An 18634-nucleotide genomic window follows, 5' to 3' on the forward strand; every position below is an offset into this window, starting at 1 on the left:
CTGAATCAGCTCGTTTGCTCAATCAGAAACTGCTTCTGATTTATGGGAATTATTAAATAAAGGACTGGGCGGATTTTTACCATTATAACCTGGTTGTTTACACACACTGCGGACACACATCAGTCTTCAAACACCTTATAAAAGTGATCGGGTGGGGGTTGAATACGGATATTTAAATCTGAGAAAGTTATAGGTTCAGGTGGGTGGCATCTCTCAGTGGATATAAATAAACTGCGCTTGCAAAAACTTTGCTGTGGTATTTTGAGCACTTCGAAATAATGAATAATTTTGCAAAACAATTGGTTCAACTGATTTAAAGTTCTGGAAAGCTTTGTTTCTCTCATCACTAAACAGAATAAATACAAAAACCATAAACTCACTAACCGTGAGGATCTTGCTGAAGTCCAGCTGTGAGAGGAAGATCTGCTCTGCCTTCTGCATAACATCTGAGGGCACAGCGCACAGCGCCCCCTGGAGTTCAGGGAAAGAATCTCCTTTCTCAGTGGTGAGGTAACGACCCAAGAGTGAAGCATTACAGACGATATCAGACAAACGCATTCCTCCACCTGCTAATGAAACCTTGTGGACAAAAGATATTCATGTGTCAATTTAATATAAACATCTATGAAAGTGTTGAAGTTGTATTGTGACATACATCCAAGTGTAGCAGATAATTGAAAATGAAAAATTTAGAGCAGGGACTTGATTCTGTTCACTTAAGCGGACTAAATGATTCATCAAAAGAGAGAAATCTGTCATTTCACCGAAAGACATTATGATATTTTTATTAAAAATTAAGGAGGTCAAAACAAATAAATAAAGCATATGCATGGATGAATTGTTCACAATATGATCAACAGAATATATTTCAAAAATAGATAGGGCAAAGTTTTATTTCATGCTGACTTTAAAGTCATGATGAAAGGAAGGTAGCAACAGACCTTTTTTTTCATAATGTGACACGTATCTGAGTGACACCAATTTTCAAAAATAGAATGTAGGGCGGGGACTTGGTTCTTGGTTGTACTGGTTGTTGATTGGATGGAGGCAAATAGAATGTGAGCTTGCAGTCGATTGCAAGAAAGGGGAGGAGTTTAAGCAAACTAAATGATTGACATCACCAGAGTCTGTCATTTCACCAGATTGAGTTTAATTATTAATCATTTTTTAATTAAGTATTACATGATCAACAGTTTTTGAAAAAATGAACCATATAAACTAATGAATTGTAATCAATTACATGCATTTAGAAAATAGATGATGAATTTTAATATCATGCCGACCTTAAAAACAAATCATGAAAAATCTCTGTTACACTGAAGAAAATGTAGAAATCTAGCTTAGGTAATCAAAATAAATAGTTAGTGCTAACTGATGATGTAACTGGGCAGGGGGCAACATTGTGGTTGCAAATCTGAGCTGCTAGCTTTATTATTTAGACATTAAAAATATCTTTGTATCTGGACAATGAATAGCTGTATATGGTTATCCAATCACATATTTCTGGTTAAAAACAAAACAAAAACAAACAACAATGGCTTGCACTGTCAAGTTACATTCAGGTCATTTGGCCAGCTCAGAATCTAGGTTTCCAGAGGAGGATTATAAGCACTTCAGAAAGTGGAAAAAAGTTTCTTTCTTACCACTTGGAGGTTCAGTCGTGACCTCAGTAACTGATCAACAGATGCTGAGGAGATGCTGGTGTTTGTCCGCAGGAAGGAGGAGAAGCTTTCATTGGCTTTGAGATACTCTCCAACTGGAATATCTACAAAGATCAGAGTTAAAAAGTTTAATTTTGTTAATAATACATTAAGGAAAATAGTTTGACCTACTGGCCACATTTAGTTCAGGATTTGCATGTGCAAGGCACAGAACGTGTACTTGCTGTGCCCATTAAAAAAAAGAGGATTATGGGAGTTGCTAAAAATGAAAACAACAGCCTTATTTCCTCTCTGAGAGATCTACCAGAGAAGCGTTCTCAGATTGGGGTCTATTTCTTAAGAAATTTTCATCTATCTTTGAAAAACAGCTGGGATACTGAACATCTCATATGGGATTTTAAGCTTCTACAATGAGACATTTGATCAGCGTGTCGTACTTGGCCAGGCATCAGGTCTTTCCCCCAGTCTTTGGATTGCCTGCGACAGGTCCTGTAGGCCGGAGAGTGCTGTCCGGTTACCACTGATTGTCAGGACAGTCCTGATATCGACCAAAAGTCGAGAGAGTCTGAAAGTGAGAGAATAAACCTCTATTAATGGCCAAAGCCAAAGAAAAGAAAAATCATGATACACTGTCTGAGATACTGTATAGAAAAGCTTCTCACATGGAGTTGTCGAAGTTGCTCACTCGTCCGGGTGTTTCACCTACAGTGGGGTGATGAAAACAGGGATTGTTGATATTGCAGATGATGCCCTGAATCCATGACAGTGTGCCTGCTGAAGGAAGGGCCTTGTTGGGAAAGTGACCTGAAATGGAAAAAAAATAAATAAATAAACAACATTTAATGTGAATGTGAAACATTCAAAACATAAAGATAATAACTAAAATGAACATATTATTTTTATTAAAATAATCGTAAAAATATTATAATATTTTATACATGTGATATGATTATTTTATTGGGCACTTTTATTTGCATAATTAATAAACAATTTTGACAAATATGCCTGTGAATAGGGTGTGATTTTACAGTGGTATGAATATTCACAAACTTTTGTTTTTGTGTGAAGCTGCATCCATTACAACAGGTGTCAGTATACTGTAAAGCTTAATAAAGTCATCATAAAGTTAAGTCATTAATTACCTGTTGTGACATATATCCAGATTAAACAACTTTTCGAATGAGGACTTGATTTTGTCCACTGGGAATAATAGCCGTGATTGTTTCCTGTGAGTGACAGGTTGCTGGAGGGAAAGGACTGAAACTCTGCTGGCTATCATCATTGATTGATTAAAACTCTTTAAAAATTACATGCTCAAATAATTTATAATAAATACTGCAATATTATAATAAAAAAAATGTAAATTTTGATTTCATCGTGACTTTAACTGGACAGAAGCTAATTTCTACTTCAGATTTAAAAAAATTTAATTCCTTATTTTAAAATAAGAAATAATGTTGCAATTGTGTGATTGAAGTCACAACGCAAACTATTAAGTCACAATTGTGAGACATACAGTTGCATTTTTCTTTTTTTTTACTTTGAAGTTGAAATGGGCTTTGATAGGATGGATATTTAAAGGGTTAGTTCACCCAAAAATGAAAATTCTGTCATTAATTACTCACCCTCATGTCATTCCACACCTGTAAGACCTTTGTTCAACTTCAGAACACAAATGAAGATATTTTTCATAAAATCCGATGGCTCAGTGAGACCTCCATTGCCAGCCAGATCATTGACACTTTCAGATGCCCAGAAAGCTACTAAAGACGTATTTTAAATAGTTCATGTGACTACAGTGGTTCAACCATAATGTTATGAAGCGATGAGAATATTTTTTGTGCGCCAAAACAAAATAACTACTTTATTTAACAATATCTAGTGATGGGTGATTTCAAAACACTGCTTCATGAAGCTTCGAAGCTTTACGAATCAGTGGTTCAAAACTTGTATAAAACTGCCAAAGTCACATGATTTCAGTAATCGAGGCTTCATTATGTCATAAGTGTTTCGAATTTTCAAAGGTTCACCACTGGGGGGCATGACTTTGGCAGTTTGATTCACGCTCTGAACCACTGATTTGAAACAAAAGGTTCGTAAAGCTTCGAAGCGTCATGAAGCAGAGTTTTGAAATCGTCCATCACTAGATATTGTCATAAAGTCTTTTTTTTTTTTTTTTTTTTTTTGGCACACAAAAAGTATTCTCTTCACTTTATAATATTAAGGTTGAACCACTGTAGTCACATGAACTGTTGTAAAAAATATGTCTTTAGTTCCTTTCTGGCCATTGAAAGTGTTAATTACATTGCTGGCAATGAAGGCCTCATTGAGCCATCGGATTTTATCAAAAATATCTTAATTTGTGTTCTTAAGATGAACAAAGGTCTTACAGGTGTGAAATGACATGAGGGTGAATAATTAATGACAGAATTTTCATTTTTGGTTGAACTAACCCTTTAAGTATAACATAAGCTTGTGTTGCCATGTTTGCCTGGTTGGGATGTTTAAGAAGAGCAATGTTCTGATAACACCTTGATCTTTCTTGGGAAATAAACCATGACTTCAATTTAACCCTTATTAGAGAAATGTGCAACAGTCCTGCAGTGATACACAGTAACATTCATTTAAGTTATTTCAAAAAATTAATCATGTCACTGTGACTGAATTTTCTTCGGGTGAGCCGCCAGAAAGGTCATGATTAAAAACAATGTCACAAGGGCTCAACAATGTCCCAAATTTCAGTGTAGCTAATCAGCTTTGCTTCCCTGCCAATAGAGGAGGGCAACACTCACGCTAACAGGGCGTCACTTACACTGGCTCTGTTTATATGGCGGGTGTGATTGCCGGACAGCAATGAGGATGAGGAAGAGGAAGAGCGGCCACAGAAGTTCAATAATCAGTTGGACCTGTATAGAAAGAAAAATAGACAATGATCATGTTTAACAACATTCCTCACTCTATATACACTGGAGGAGTAAAGACACGACACCTTGTTTCTCCTGCGGTACGTGAAGTTTTTCCACAGCAGCAGATAGAGCTGTGTTCCAATGGCCATGATGGACGGCACAGAACTATGCAGCCATGGTAACAGAGGAAACCTACAACAACATAAAAAGGTTCTACTCTTCCACCATGCAAATACAGTGACATATACAATGTTACACTCTAAACCAAGAAGCCTTTCAATTAAAAAGAAGAGGCTTCTTCTGTGGAAGACAAAAGGAGATATTATGCAAGATTTTCACACTGAACTTTTAAAGTTAATGGTGACAAGGGGCTGTGAAGCTCCAAAAACACCACTGTAAAAGTACCATAACTGTACACCATAGGGATTGTGCATATTATATATATATATATAAAATCATTGTGTAAGATATATACACAAATCTCATATTCAAATTGGAGCTCCTCAGTTAAAACAAAATGTTAATTTGAACATTTTAAACAAACCCCTTTAAATGAATGGATGAGCTGTTAAAAGTTAAAAAGACATGATCTCTTCAGCTTTGACTGTCACTTCCTTTTCTTGAAATCCTCATTATGCTAATTGGCTTAACAGAGTCAAGTCAAATAAATCTCCTCCAAAATGGGCACAGAAAAATACAGCTCAAGCTTGTGTGAGACACAGAAAAGGTTAATGTAATGACTGAAATTATCATGGGCTGCTTATGTTTGGACAAAATATTAAAAATTGTCTACACTGCCAATTTAAAATTATGAATTACCTACAGAACTATAGATTGTTTATTGTAAATGACAATTATTTTCACTCTTTATGGATACAATAAACAAACATTATATCAGTAAATTATAGGCCTATTTAAAAAATAAGGCCTCATTTGAACGGTGTATTCTACATATTTTAGAAATCATTTACTAGTTTTCCTTACAGTGTTCTATAATACAGAATATATTACCGGATATAATCATTTAAAGTCTTTCATATTTAATGAACTATTCGTTGCAGGTCATATGTTGAATAATTCACAGTACTGTAGCTTTAACTTTCGTTACTAATGTCTATAAACAACACAATAAACACGGGTAGAATGTTGTTACCTTTCGTTTTATCCCAAACTTCATGTGCCTCATGAATTCAGCTGGTCTGCTGCAGTCTTTCTGCAGTCCGTGGCCGTGCGCGCTGCCGGTGTTACAAGATCACTTTGAGGAAGCTCCAACATGGGCGGGGCTTCCATTCAAAACACTGAAACCACATTGAGCTTGTAACCAATCGAGAGCGCTGCATTCGGGATATGCAGCCAATCATTTGCTTTGTGTTCATTTAGCGCCCGCCCATTTAGCCTTTACATAAGCCCTGCGCAATTTCCGGCAACTATGCACAGTGAGCCTGCCTGGAAATGTAATTATTATTTTTCATATATCTTATAATTCAGCATATATTCTGTCTTGAAAATTAATGATATTATATAATAAAATAGTTAAAACGAACAATAAATATAAAAAATATGATTTAATATAAGAAAATATAAGATACATCTTAGAACAGTACTATACCTTCCTCTTTCAACAATTAAACACACAAATCAGTAAGAATGTCTTTATGTATCTTTAATAAACATCCAATACAGCAGTTATTAAAATATACCTCTCTCTATATAGCTAAAACCAACCCTGGCATAATCAAGGTCCATTCAATTTTACAGGCACTAAGTCTTGAGCTCTGTAAAGAGCATGTAAACCCTTAAAACATCAAATCCATAATGAGATATTGCAGAAGTGCTGGAAGCTTGAGATGGAAGGCTCAAGATCATTTAAGGTCCATTTTGAGTGTGGATTCTATTCTAATGCATAGTCGTTGTCTTCAGGCACCTTGGCTTAGCAGCAAGAGCAAAAACACATGTGCACATACAAACCAGCAGTTAAATAATCAGCTCTAAAACAGCTTTAAAATGGAGGTCCATGATCTTTTATAAGATTTTACACTGTTCAGCTTTAATGCATCTGCTAAAGGACAGAGTTTAAATAAATGAACTCCTCTAAACTTCAGTCAAGTGTTCAGTGGTAAATTTGCATGTGACCGAGAGAACCTGAGGGGATCCGCCTCCTAAAGGAACACGGGCTGATCTAGGCCAGTCAGGAGACGGTAGGTTGATGTTGGCATTGTCTTCAGATGAATCTGTTACAAATTAAATAAAAATGTTTATTACTAATGGAAATTCATCCTATCTATTTTCTAAATGCAATTTATTGCTCTTATTGTGAAAGATTCATCCAAGTAATCATAACATCATAACTGGATCTTTTGGGTGAAACTGTCTGGTGTCGTATACAGGGGCATCACTTGGCGCATTACCCTAAATTTCCACCCAGCCCACCCAAAATTTGCGATTAACTCCATAATATGTACAATAATTTGTGAACGCCTCGGTCTCCTTTAAAGGGGGGGTATCACACACAGTTTCTGCCAATCTCATGTTAATTTTGAGTACATATAGAGTAACAATGCATCCTTCATATCTCCAAAATGTCTTTAGTTTTGTCATATTTATAAAAGATAGATACGCTAAATCGAGTCTTGCCGGAAAAAAGTTGAGATCCTGGAGGCGTGTCTGCCGTCAGTGCTGTGGGCGGAGCTAAAAAGTCAGCGCAGCTTCTGCGTAGAGATCGCATGCTAGCTGCGACATCATTATGAATAAAAAGGGAACCAAAAAGTTTGTGTTGTTTACATTATATGCACTTGTGTGCCGATTTACTCACCGCCATCGATCTGCAAATCCAGAGCCGAACTGGGACTTGTTTACAACGTATCATCACCGAATTCAACAAACATACATGCACAACTTGGAAAAACAAACTTCATCCTCTGTTCCCTTAACGCTGGGTTCTTTGGGAAGCTGAAAAAGGTAATCTTTCCCTCACAACCAAAAACACACTCCTTTGGTGACAGGAGCTGCGTCTCATTTCGGAGGCCGCATACTTCATCAAGGATGTCATATTTAAGAAAAGTAACTGTAAAAAATTTGACTGATATACATTGTGAGGTGTGAAATTCTGTAATTTCTTTCTTGCATTGCAATCTAATGGTTATTTTTCTTAAATGAGACTGCCTCGATGATATTTGCAGCCTTCAAAGGGTGCAGCCCCTGAATTGGGAACAAAATGCGTTGATGGGCGTGCTCTTGCTCTGGGTGATGTGTGTGTGCACGCTTATCAGGGAGAAGTGCCTATACAAGGAATTCCGCACTCTTTTGACATCATACAGGACACACTCGAAAAAACCTCTCAGAATCCTGTACCGAAACCAGAAGTAGTGGATTTGGCACAGAAATACTCAAATACTCATGTCATACGTCCAACTCGTGTTTTGAAACTTTAGCCAAGTTTAGCATGAGAATGCAACTCTTTAACAGTGTAAATAAGTTACAATGTTACCCCTTTAAAAGCATTACACCCCCCCTCATAAAAATGGTGGCAATTTTGTCTGTTATTCAGTGTGTTCTTCAATCTGTAGCAGTGCAGTGTTAGTAGCAGAGGTCAATGAGTGTGCATTTATTGATACATTGTTATGATATCTGCATCTGTGCAGTTATAAACTGTCATAAATGCAATCTACATAATACGATGCACGAACAATACAATACGGTTTCCCATCCACTGTAAAATATGGGCTTATTTATTTATTTTGTTGCTTTCATCTAAATAGCATGAGACTTTAGCTACTTTTTTGATACTTCAGTACAATAAAATTGCTCAAATCTGTCATAATATTCATTTTATAATAAATCCAAAAGCAAAACACATAAAAAAGAACTATAAAAGGGAGTGGAAAGGCAAATGGGCAGTCTTCCGCAGCCATCTACTGGTTATATTGGTAATTTCATGTAATTTTCATGTTAAAAGTGGTTTTAGCTACGTTCAGACTCTCAGTCCAAATCCGATTTTTGTGCATATACGATTAAAATCAGATTAAGCAAGTGTGAACGGCAAAAAAAACAACATTTTCGAGCTACATTCGCATTTCTGGAAATCTGTTTCAGTCTGACTGAATGGATTTCGCTTGGTTTATGTGACTGTCTCACAACACATAAAATGTGAACATCAGATGATGTTATAGGAAACATGCTGAAAGTCGCTGCAAGGTTGCGTTGTTGCAAATTGCCCACACGGGCAGAAAATGACAATATAACGGAGACATGTTTTGAGACCGGCAGAGATGACAGCACGGAATAAAGCCACGCATACCACCTCCTACGTTTCTGCCGTTGCCACACAGGACACAGTAGTCCAGTGCAGCGGCTACAGTGTCATATTGTATATAAGACAACATCTATATTGCAAACCCCTCCATGTTGCGGTTGTTGTTTTTGGCGTACACCTACCAATGTCATTGCCATTGAAACCAATGCAGATATTGAGGAAAACGAAAGAGCGGAATGGACACATAAATCATGGATCTGAACAACTGCAATAAACAAAGTGGACAGTCAATCATTTTAGATCAGATTCCAGTATACAAATAATCAGATTTGGACTGACAGTGTGAACGTAGCCTTAGTTTTCCACCAGGTGACAGAAATCCTCCACTAAACCATGGCAAATTTTCCATCTCCATAAATGAAAATTGGATGTACGTCACAACCATTTAATTGCAATAGTTGCGTTCATTTTTTTAGTTTAGTTTTTTTTTTAAATATTACTCTAAATATGTATTTCATACATTTTTTAATTATTACATTTATTAAGGAATTTAATAACCAGAAAAAAGCAATACCAGTGAACATTTTTGATTTTGGTTTTTGAAACATCCATATTTGGTTTGAAATTCGATTTAAGAATGTGTTGAAATCTGAATGATCATATCCCAATTTCTAGAAGTTTTTTAATCATTCTTGTTATAGTATAAATTGTGCAATATTGTTCAAAGTGAAATACCTCTCCTACAGCACTGGACAGGATCTGGATGATCTTCTCATGAGGTGTAGCAACGACACTCTGTCCGTTGATCTCAATGATACGATGACCGACTCGAATGCCGCCCCGCTCAGCTATTCCACCCCGCATTAAACTGCAAATCTATTGCAGAAGTCATGTTAACAGAAACAGAATGTCATATACTCAATACAGCTTCACCAACATCGTTTGGTAAACAGTTTCTTACAATCCCGTCCTCCACGCTGAAGCCCAGCTGATACTTGGGGTCTGGACGCTTAATGATCGCCATGGTGACAGGTGGACAGTGAACGATGCTGAGCTTTATCATCGACAGGTTCTTTAAATCCTGGCGAAAATGAAAAATCAACGTTTTGGCACGAGATGCAGAGTTTTAATTGTTGTGGAATGCTTAAAGGATTAGTCCACTTTTAAATAAACTTTTCCTGATAATTTACTCACCCCCATGTCATCCAAGATGTTCATGTCTTTCTTTCTTCAGTGGAAAAGAAATTAAGGTTTTTGATGAAAACATTCCATGATTATTCTCCTTATAATGGACTTAAATGGAGCCCAAATGGTTGAAGGTCAAAATTACAGTTTCAGTGCAGCTTCAAAGGGCTTTAAACAATACCAGACGAGGAATAAGGGTCTTATCTAGCGAAACGATCTGCCATTTTTGAAAAAAATACAACTGTATATGCTTTAGAAAAAACAAAATATCACGGAAACCGGAAGTACGTTCGAGGCATTCTTCAAAATGCTTACGCTGTATGTCTTACGCCTTCCCTTTCTACTTACAAATAAACAAAACTGGTGCAGCGTTTGTTCCATAAGTAGAATTCCTCGTCTGGTATCATTAATTTCTTTTCAACTGACGAAAGAAAGACATGAACATCTTGGATGACATGGGGGTGAGTAAATTGTCAGGAAAAATTTATTTAAAAGTGGACTAATCCTTTAATATCTGGTTGGTCTTACTCGTATGATACTTTGGCAGGTGGCGATGGGGAGGCCCACCAGACTGGTGCCATTAACAGACATGATGCGATCTCCGATGCTCAGCTCGCCGGAACGTTCCGCAGGGCCGCCGTGCAGCAGGTTGGCTACCACCACTGTTGGCAAGATAGAGCCCCAGCCAGACTCCACAATCGCAACGCCTAATATCTCTCCTGCCTTTTTTGTTATGCACACCTAAAAATAAAACAGAATGTTTTTTATTATTATTATTCATGCTATCTAGCTATGGCTAGGCAATGAAACGTCAGAAACGTTGCTCAGAAACGTCTCTCAGGCAGTAGGGGTGGGCGATATACCGGTAAACTTGATCAACCGGTAGAAATTTGTCAACTGGTTACACTCACGTGACATTGCTGTGCTGCGCGGTCATAAAAGCTTATTGTTTGCATGCGTTTTTAAGTGTCGTGGTTTAAAAACAAGTGGTTTTAAACCATTGAAGCACAATTAGCAGTGAAAGACAACTCATTTCAGCATATGCGCGCGCACTCTCTGAGAGACTGTTAGCGCTGTCTGAGAGATGCGCAACATGAAGCCGCTGCTCATAGAGCATGTGAGGACTGAACTGAGTGCTTTTTGCCACCTAATTGGGCTTGAATGGTTAAATACACATAAGTATGTGTCAAAGTGACCATGTATTTGCAAGTAAACAGCCATTAATACCTTAAATGAAGGTACGGTTGAAAGACAAAGCTTGAGGATCGGTGCAGTTGGTCTTAAAGGGACAGCATCTAAATTTACCTGCATTAATAATGCTAATCAAACAACAAAAAAGAGAAAATCTCTCACTGCTTGCTTTTGTAACCTTAATAAGAATAAATGTATATTTAATTTACACAGTAAAAACTATGCATTGTTTTTTTTATATACCTTTGATTACTTTATATATTTTATTTCTAGTGCTTGATGTTTTTCAGGTAGGTCTATTTCAATTGTGTCTTTGTTCTATTATAGTTTGTTTTCTTTGCTCTTTCTTTATCACTGTTTACTTGTTTTCAGTAAGCTTGGGAGTTTTTTAGGCCAGTATTTGTTTATTTAAATTATATTGAAAATGGTGATAAGAATTATGAAATTATGAAAAATGTTGATATCATAAAAACCTTATTTAAAGCAAAAATAACTATATTGTGATACATATCGTTACCATGATATAAAATTTCTTATATCGTGATATAAGATTTTGGTCATATCGCCCACCCCATCAGGCACCATGTGCATGTAGTTACCTTTCGCTGCTTATTGCACTTGAATGGTTCAAAATCACACTTTTTTAAACTGCAAGGCTTTAAAAATGCATTCAAATAATAAGCTTTCATGCAATGTTACATGAGCATAACCACGATAGAGACTGTAATCCAAAATCTCTAACATTTGACAAATTTCTACCGGTTTATAGTGTCCACCGGTATATCACCCTTCCACTATATCTTGCCATATTAAAGAGAAAAAAAAAGAATAAGTGTTCAAAGCAATCTTTCAGCAAAGATCCACAATGAAGGGAAGACATCCTCACCTCTCTGATGTTTTCAGAGCGAGAAAAGTGAACCAGGTCTCCGTTATAAAGTTCCTGAGTGCCGAGGTAATCGCTGTACTCGCCTGGCCTCAAATCACTAGCTTTAATTCCGTTAGTGTAGAGAAACTGCTGGTATGCAACACCAAAAGCCTGACCAATGGCCTGTGCAATGATCTGAGCCTAAAAAAGACACATAAGGAGTAAAGAATTATGAAAGTTAGATCAAATTAAAATCTCAAAAGACATCTTTATGCATAAATGAATAATAAAAACCCAATACTAATGACAATGGGACATTTTTAACACTTTTACTTTTTGTGCAGCTGGACATCACACAAAAATATCTGAAAGTGACTTACAACATGTGCAATCAAACCTCTGAAAATGCACCAGCACATTGCACAGTGTGATTCTCCTTTACACTTTTCATGTTTATTGCCTTTTTAAGATGAATCGGTTATTGTATTCCTGAATTGTAAATTGCTTTAGACAAAAGAAGCATCTGCTAAGTGAATGCTTGTAAATGTAAATATTTGACTCACATCCTCTGAAGAAAAGACGTGGCAGATCATCCAGCACTTCTTCGGTGGTGCTTCAGAGCTAGCCGATGAGTCCGCTGATTTGCGATTGGCTGGCTTCCTGCGGGCCATCAAAACTACAATGTTCCCAATATCTGCGATGTAAGAAATCATCTGCAGAGCATGGTCCATCATGGCCTCCTGAAAGCATGAGAGAAATCAGCCAAACATCAGAAAAGACATCACTCAAAGAACATAAGATGGACTGTCAGGTATGTTTTTTGTCTAACCTGTGTGTCAGCACTCAGTACTTTGATTCTCTGTGTGGAAATGAACAGATCCACCTCTGTCATAGGCTGAGACTCTCCTTCAGGTGCCTAGATATTATACAAATGCACACATGAACATATATGACACAATCTGCTGTTGTATTAGCCATGTTAATTACTATCAAAATAGATTTTTAGAATTTCTGAAGAAAGCCTGAGTATAGCGGTTGCCTGTGTAAAACCACAATGAAAGGGTGTTGTGGGTGGTTCCTTGCTGGTCCAAGTACAACTGCCACTAATATTTTTAATAGGTTGAAAATTAAAAAAACAATCAGTAATGTTTTGCAATGTATTGTATGTCATCATTTTCCAGCAAAAGTGTTTACGTTTGTACTGCTGTCTTGAAGTTCCTAATTATGATAACTGTATAATTTTCAGCTATTATTGCAAAAAATCTTTTTAAAGAAAACTTTCCTGAAAAGCATTTGTTAGAAAAAAAAAATTAGTGTAAAATGTATAATATTTAAATATGATTGCAAGACAAATATTAAATAATAGATGCAAAATTATGCTTTTAAAATTAGACATTTGTAAATTAATAAACAAATAATTTTAAATTCATAACAGTGGCCTGCAGAAATAATCTTTATCATTGAATCCTGTTGGGATACTTTCTTTAGCAAACAGAACTTGAAAATTAAAGTTAAGATAGTTTTTTTTTTTTAAATAAATAAATAATATTTTTCAACCTTGATACGATCCATAGCTTCCTGTGCCTGGGCCATCCGGGCGTTGGTGGAGGGATTTTTCTCAGACTGTAATTGTGTAGATCCAAGATATTTAGCTCCAAAGATCACCCCATCCAGGAGGTCTTCAGGGTCACATGGTCCAGGCACTTAGATCAACAACAAAGCGGCATTATTTACCATGTACATGTACATAATAAAGCACTACTCGCTGTTTGCCAGAGGAGAACTGGCCTGGTTTATCCCAATGTTTTTTTCTCCATTTTAACACCTGCTGCCACCTTTGGCTTGCTTAGTTGGGGACACTTGACATTTGATATTCAACAGTGTTTTGATCTGCCTGCATTGACACCATTGTATGCAAACTGAACTGAGTTGGATGATGACATCACTGTTTACTCCAGTGCTGATCTAGATAAATTAACTAAATTAATAATTATTGATTTTTACAACAGAATGAATCAATACTGAATTTACTTAAGAAGGACAATGACAACATTTTCTTTTAAAAGCTGCTGTGCAGCCAAAATTATATACCAGTTATCTCTGTAAAGCTGCTTTGACACAATCTGCATTGTTAAAAGCGCTATATAAATAAAGGTGACTTGACTTGACATGTACATCACAAGAGCTATGAAAATAAATACAACTGGTAATACTTTATATTGAGTTTCATACCATTCTTATAAGCCGGCTGTGTCTCAGCTTCCTGTTAAAAGATAAAAGAAAATCAAATAAGTGTCTAAACTGATGAATCCATTGCTGTGTTCCATTCAACTAAGAAAGTCAGAATTTTGTTAAAGTGCATTAAAAATGCCACCAAAAGCTCAATTTCCAAATTATATGGAAATCCACAATCCAACTTCACTGGTGTATGATGTCATACATGACACCGAAGTTCTTAGATTATGTGATGATAAAATCTGATCCGATTAAAAGTGCCTTAACATATGGAATCCCATTTATAAAATAAAAAAAAAGGTAATTGGACTTTTTTATCCTTCAATTTTGACTATTGCTTGCAATGCTGAGTTTATGTAAACATTTTAACATATTGTAATTCATACTTTTTTTCTCAGAATTGCGAGTAGATACACAATTTGGACCCTGAGGTTTATATCTCAAAGTTTTGAGTTAACTTTTAACAAAACATTTCTTGAACAAAATATGCTACTTCTTATTACAGAAAGATCCTTTAGTCTATGAAATTAGGCGCCCCTTAAAGGTACAATTTGTGATATTTTTTCCGCTAGAGGTCGCTAGAAGCCTATTCAAAACAAAGGCGTAGTTTGATGACGCCAAGTTTTAGAGCGGAAACTTGGGACATGTGGTCTCCATCTCAACGGACGGTGCAAAAGAATAGGGATTGGAGTCTGGAAGAACTCATGTCCGTGGATGCGATTATTAACGTTACTGTAGTATGAAGCAGAGCAGGACCGAGTGTTGCGGGAGCTGAACGAGGAGCTGGAGCTATTGATCAACACACGCCTCACGAGCAGCGGGACTTTTATTATGACACAGTCGCCGGCGCCGCTTCCGCTTTTCCGGTCATGAGTTTACGGGAGCTGTCCTTGTCGACAGAACCAGCGGCAGATGATAATTATGTTCCATAAATAAGTAACACAATCCACCATAAAACGTGCAAGAAGAAAATAAGGAACTGCTTGAAGCAAGCTAGTGGTTAGCTGGACACAAGACACTACTTCCGCATTTGTCCACGGCACTGTTGTCATGTGGTTTCTACGTCAGTAAAGGCGGTAACAAAGGTAACTGCGTCATTGACAGGCGACTGCACTGCCCCGTGTCACTGTTTAGAATGGGAATTTTGAATGGGAAGTCGTTGAAAACATTAGAGATATTGTTTGTAATCAGCTGGACAATATATATATATATATATATATAACACTAGCCTAGTGGTTTTTGGATATTTTACTGCAAAAATTTTACATATTGTACCTTTAAATGGTTAATTCACCCTCACAGCGGTTACTCACCCTCATGTCGCTCCACACCCGTAACACCTTCCTTCAACTTCCGAACACAAATGAAGATATTTTTTGATGAAATCCGAGAGCTCTCTGACTCATCCATAGACAGAAATTTAACCACTACTTTCAAGGTCCAGAAAGGTAAAACAGTCATGTGACTGCAGTGGTTCATTATTAATCTTCTGAAGTGACTAAAATACTTGTTATGCGCAAAAACAAAACAAAAATAACGACTTTATTCAACAATACCTTCTCTTCTTTGTCATTCTCAAGTTGTTATTTTTTATTTATTTTTTTTTTTCTTGCGTCTTCCGTTGTAATGTAGAACAGGAGACAAATTATTGGCCGACACTGTTCACATGATCAGCATAACACATGCGTGTGATGCTGACGCAGGAGCCGGCCAATAATGAGTCGACGTGAAAAGCACTGGACGTAAAAAATGTAGGAGAATGACAAAGAAGAGAAGATATAGTTGAATAAAGTCGTTATTTTTGCTTTTGCGCACAAAAAGTATGCTCGTCACTTCATAACATTAAAGTTGAACCATTGTAGTAACATGAACAGTTTTCAATATGTCTTTAGTAGCTTTCTAGAACTTGAAAGTGGTGCTTATGGAGGAGTCAAAGAGCTCTCAGATTTCATCAAAAAATATCTTCATTTGTGTTCCAAAGATGAACGAAGGTCTTATGGTTGTGGAACTACATGAGGGTGAGTCATTAATGACAGAAATTTCATTTTTGGATGAACTTACCCTTTAAAAGATACATAATTCAAAGAAAAAAATCTGAATTTTGAGAAAACTTCAAGAAATAAAGTGTGCTATAAACACGAAATGCTGAGAAAAAAGTTTGAATTATGAGATTGTATTCATTTAGAATAGCGAGAAACTGAATTGCTATAAAATATATAAATTAAGTCGCAATTATCTTTATTTTTTATAAAATAAAAATTATTTTTATTCTATGGCAGAAATGGGCTTCCATAGAAACAGCCAAGTAAATTGCTTTAAATGAGCTTTTCTGTCAAGCAATGGAACACTTTTATGGTCTAACGTCTGAGATTTTACATAGGAATACCCACTTCTGCCTTAAAATGTAACAGCCTAACTGCAATTAAAGAGGATTAAAAACTCACCAGATCAGTATTTGGGGAGACAGACTGATCCACGGTCAGGCCTTCAGACGCTGTCCACTGATCCTCCTCTGTGATTCCTGAGACCAACAGCTCATCCTGCAGGTGCCTGTGCCAAGCATCCTCGCTGTGAGATATAGAAATCATCTCATCTGCATCACTGCTCTGCCTTCTGAGACCTGACTGATGTTCAGGGGTCACCAGGGGTGTGTGAACGAACAGAGGGCCAGTTCTGTGTTCCTCAGGCTCTGGGTCCTCTAACAGCTGCAGCAGATCTTTCTGATACTCATGTGAAAAGAGCAAAGCTTCAGGGATGTTCCCGTCTGCTGCACATGCTGATTGGACACTAAACTCAAGCCCTTGGGAAGAAGCAGCGCCCTCCGCTGAATTATGCAGAGTGCCGTGATTGGCTGATTCATCAGGCGTGCAGTGGGAGGGATTATCAAAAGGAGTTGATGGATGAAAAAGATGCAGTTGAGTGAGAAGAGTTTGAATGTGTGAATGGTCAATATCGTGTTTCGTACTTTCTTCTTCGTGTTTCCCTTTCCTCATATCTTGATTCTGCAATTTTCTAACTGTATCTTCTGTGTAATTCTCTTTTCTTTCTCGGTGCTCCTCCTGTTTTTGAAAAACACAAATTTCAGGCTTGATCTCACACATTTCTTGAGACAAAAGCCCTTCAGTTTTGTCAGAAGCTTCGCTGGAGTCTTGAGCTCCGTAATCACTTACTGCAGACATTGTATCTTCATTCAACTCTGTGTTGAAATATCCAGGAGCCTCAAAATCTCCCACCGAACAGCTTTCAAGTTCTACAACCAGACCGGCCTCACTGGAGGAGTCGGACCTCCAGTCTAGTGGTGGGGGCTCGATTGGGTTATAGGAATCCAGATCCTCCAACTCGGGTGTCTGTAGATTTTCACTGTTCATATTTGAGGATTCAGGAGGGTTAGTTGAGTAATCCGAGCCATCGGGAGCCCAATGTGCATCCTGGGCTGAAGCTACGGTTTGAGAGTTGGAGGAATCATAAGAAGCAAGTTGGGAACTCGGCTCCATCTCCAAACTTCCATTGTAGAGAAAATCATCTGCCATTGCTACTACTAGTAATTATTTGCATTAGTAAAGTAATAACCCTTAAAAATCATTCATTTTTCCACAAGAGCCTTGATCCATGTAAAGCAACCTAAATAACAGATTAATAAAGTGCAAGATTAAAACAACTAGTGACTTTAAAACATACCCAAACATATATCAAAAAATCAATCTTTGTAATTATTATTTTCCACATTTTATAACAATAGTTAAGTCATCAAAAGCATGAAAAAAGGCAAATAGAAGTATAGAGTATTCTACAGTTGCAAAAGAAAGTATGTGAACCACTTGCAGAATCTGTGAAAATGTTAATAATTTTAACAAAATAAGGAAGATAATACAAAATGCATGTTATTTTCCACTTAGTGCTGTTCTGAGTAAGATATTTTACATAAAAGATGTTTACATATAATACACAATACTCTTAATGCATTATGTTTCCTTCTGGAGCATCAGTGAATGTTTGAACCTTTTTTAATAGTTGTGTTTGAGTCCCTCAGTTGTCCTCAGTGTGAAAAGACAGATCTCAAAATTAATCAGTCACTGCTGGAAAGGGTTCAAATATGCAAAATATGGTGGAAAACTGAAGAAACTGCAGGAGCTGGAGGATTTTTCTGAAGAACAGAGCTCAGTTTAACTGTTCAGGACAAACAAGGGACTCATGAACAACCATCACACAACATCCAGGTAACCACACACAGTATTAAGAATCAATGGTTCACATACTTATGAATGGGGTTATTTTAATAAATTCAGCTATTTTTTGTCTTATGGGTTATATGTAAACAATTTTTATGTAAAATATCTTA

At 36.8% G+C, this 18634-nt stretch overlaps 2 protein-coding genes across 3 annotated transcripts in view; both read right to left on the reverse strand.

The window, feature by feature from the left end:
* abca7 (ATP-binding cassette, sub-family A (ABC1), member 7) overlaps positions 1-5853 on the reverse strand; it is a 43940-nt gene extending 38087 nt beyond the window's left edge. The window contains 7 exon segments of the mRNA XM_067388588.1: positions 385-579; positions 1644-1765; positions 2099-2226; positions 2324-2465; positions 4474-4567; positions 4651-4759; positions 5721-5853. Of these exon segments, the coding sequence (XP_067244689.1) occupies positions 385-579; positions 1644-1765; positions 2099-2226; positions 2324-2465; positions 4474-4567; positions 4651-4716 (747 nt within the window). The 5' untranslated portion in view covers positions 4717-4759; positions 5721-5853.
* Positions 5854-6233: 380 nt separating this feature from the next.
* Positions 6234-17896, reverse strand: si:ch73-40i7.5 (amyloid-beta A4 precursor protein-binding family A member 3). 2 transcript variants are annotated; one of them, XM_067388590.1, is made up of 11 exons: positions 17466-17896; positions 16740-17354; positions 14293-14323; positions 13618-13763; positions 12890-12976; positions 12624-12800; positions 12082-12261; positions 10533-10745; positions 9781-9900; positions 9555-9695; positions 6234-6798 (listed from the first exon to the last, which is right to left on the reverse strand). In XM_067388590.1, the coding sequence occupies exons 1-11, from the start codon at positions 17823-17825 to the stop codon at positions 6727-6729; spliced, it is 2142 nt and encodes a 713-aa protein (XP_067244691.1). In that variant the 5' UTR covers positions 17826-17896; the 3' UTR covers positions 6234-6726. The 2 variants fall into 2 exon arrangements, with proteins under 2 accessions (XP_067244691.1, XP_067244690.1); XM_067388589.1 differs by having other exon boundaries at positions 16740-17896.
* Between the last annotated feature and the right edge of the window lie 738 nt (positions 17897-18634).

Source organism: Chanodichthys erythropterus, chromosome 6, assembly GCF_024489055.1.
Source record: "Chanodichthys erythropterus isolate Z2021 chromosome 6, ASM2448905v1, whole genome shotgun sequence".
NCBI classification, from domain to species: Eukaryota; Metazoa; Chordata; class Actinopteri; order Cypriniformes; family Xenocyprididae; genus Chanodichthys; species Chanodichthys erythropterus.

What these genes read in the sequence shown, in the direction of transcription:
- si:ch73-40i7.5 (XM_067388589.1), bottom strand. Translation starts at nt 17,825, where the DNA reads ATGGCAGATGATTTTCTCTACAATGGAAGTTTGGAGATGGAGCCGAGT. An exon ending in AAGCTATGGATCGTATCAAG is followed by an intron (nt 12,977 to 13,617) that starts GTTGAAAAATAT and finishes TATAATATCTAG; the next exon opens with GCACCTGAAGGAGAGTCTCA. An exon ending in TACTGAGTGCTGACACACAG is followed by an intron (nt 12,801 to 12,889) that starts GTTAGACAAAAA and finishes TCATGCTTTCAG; the next exon opens with GAGGCCATGATGGACCATGC.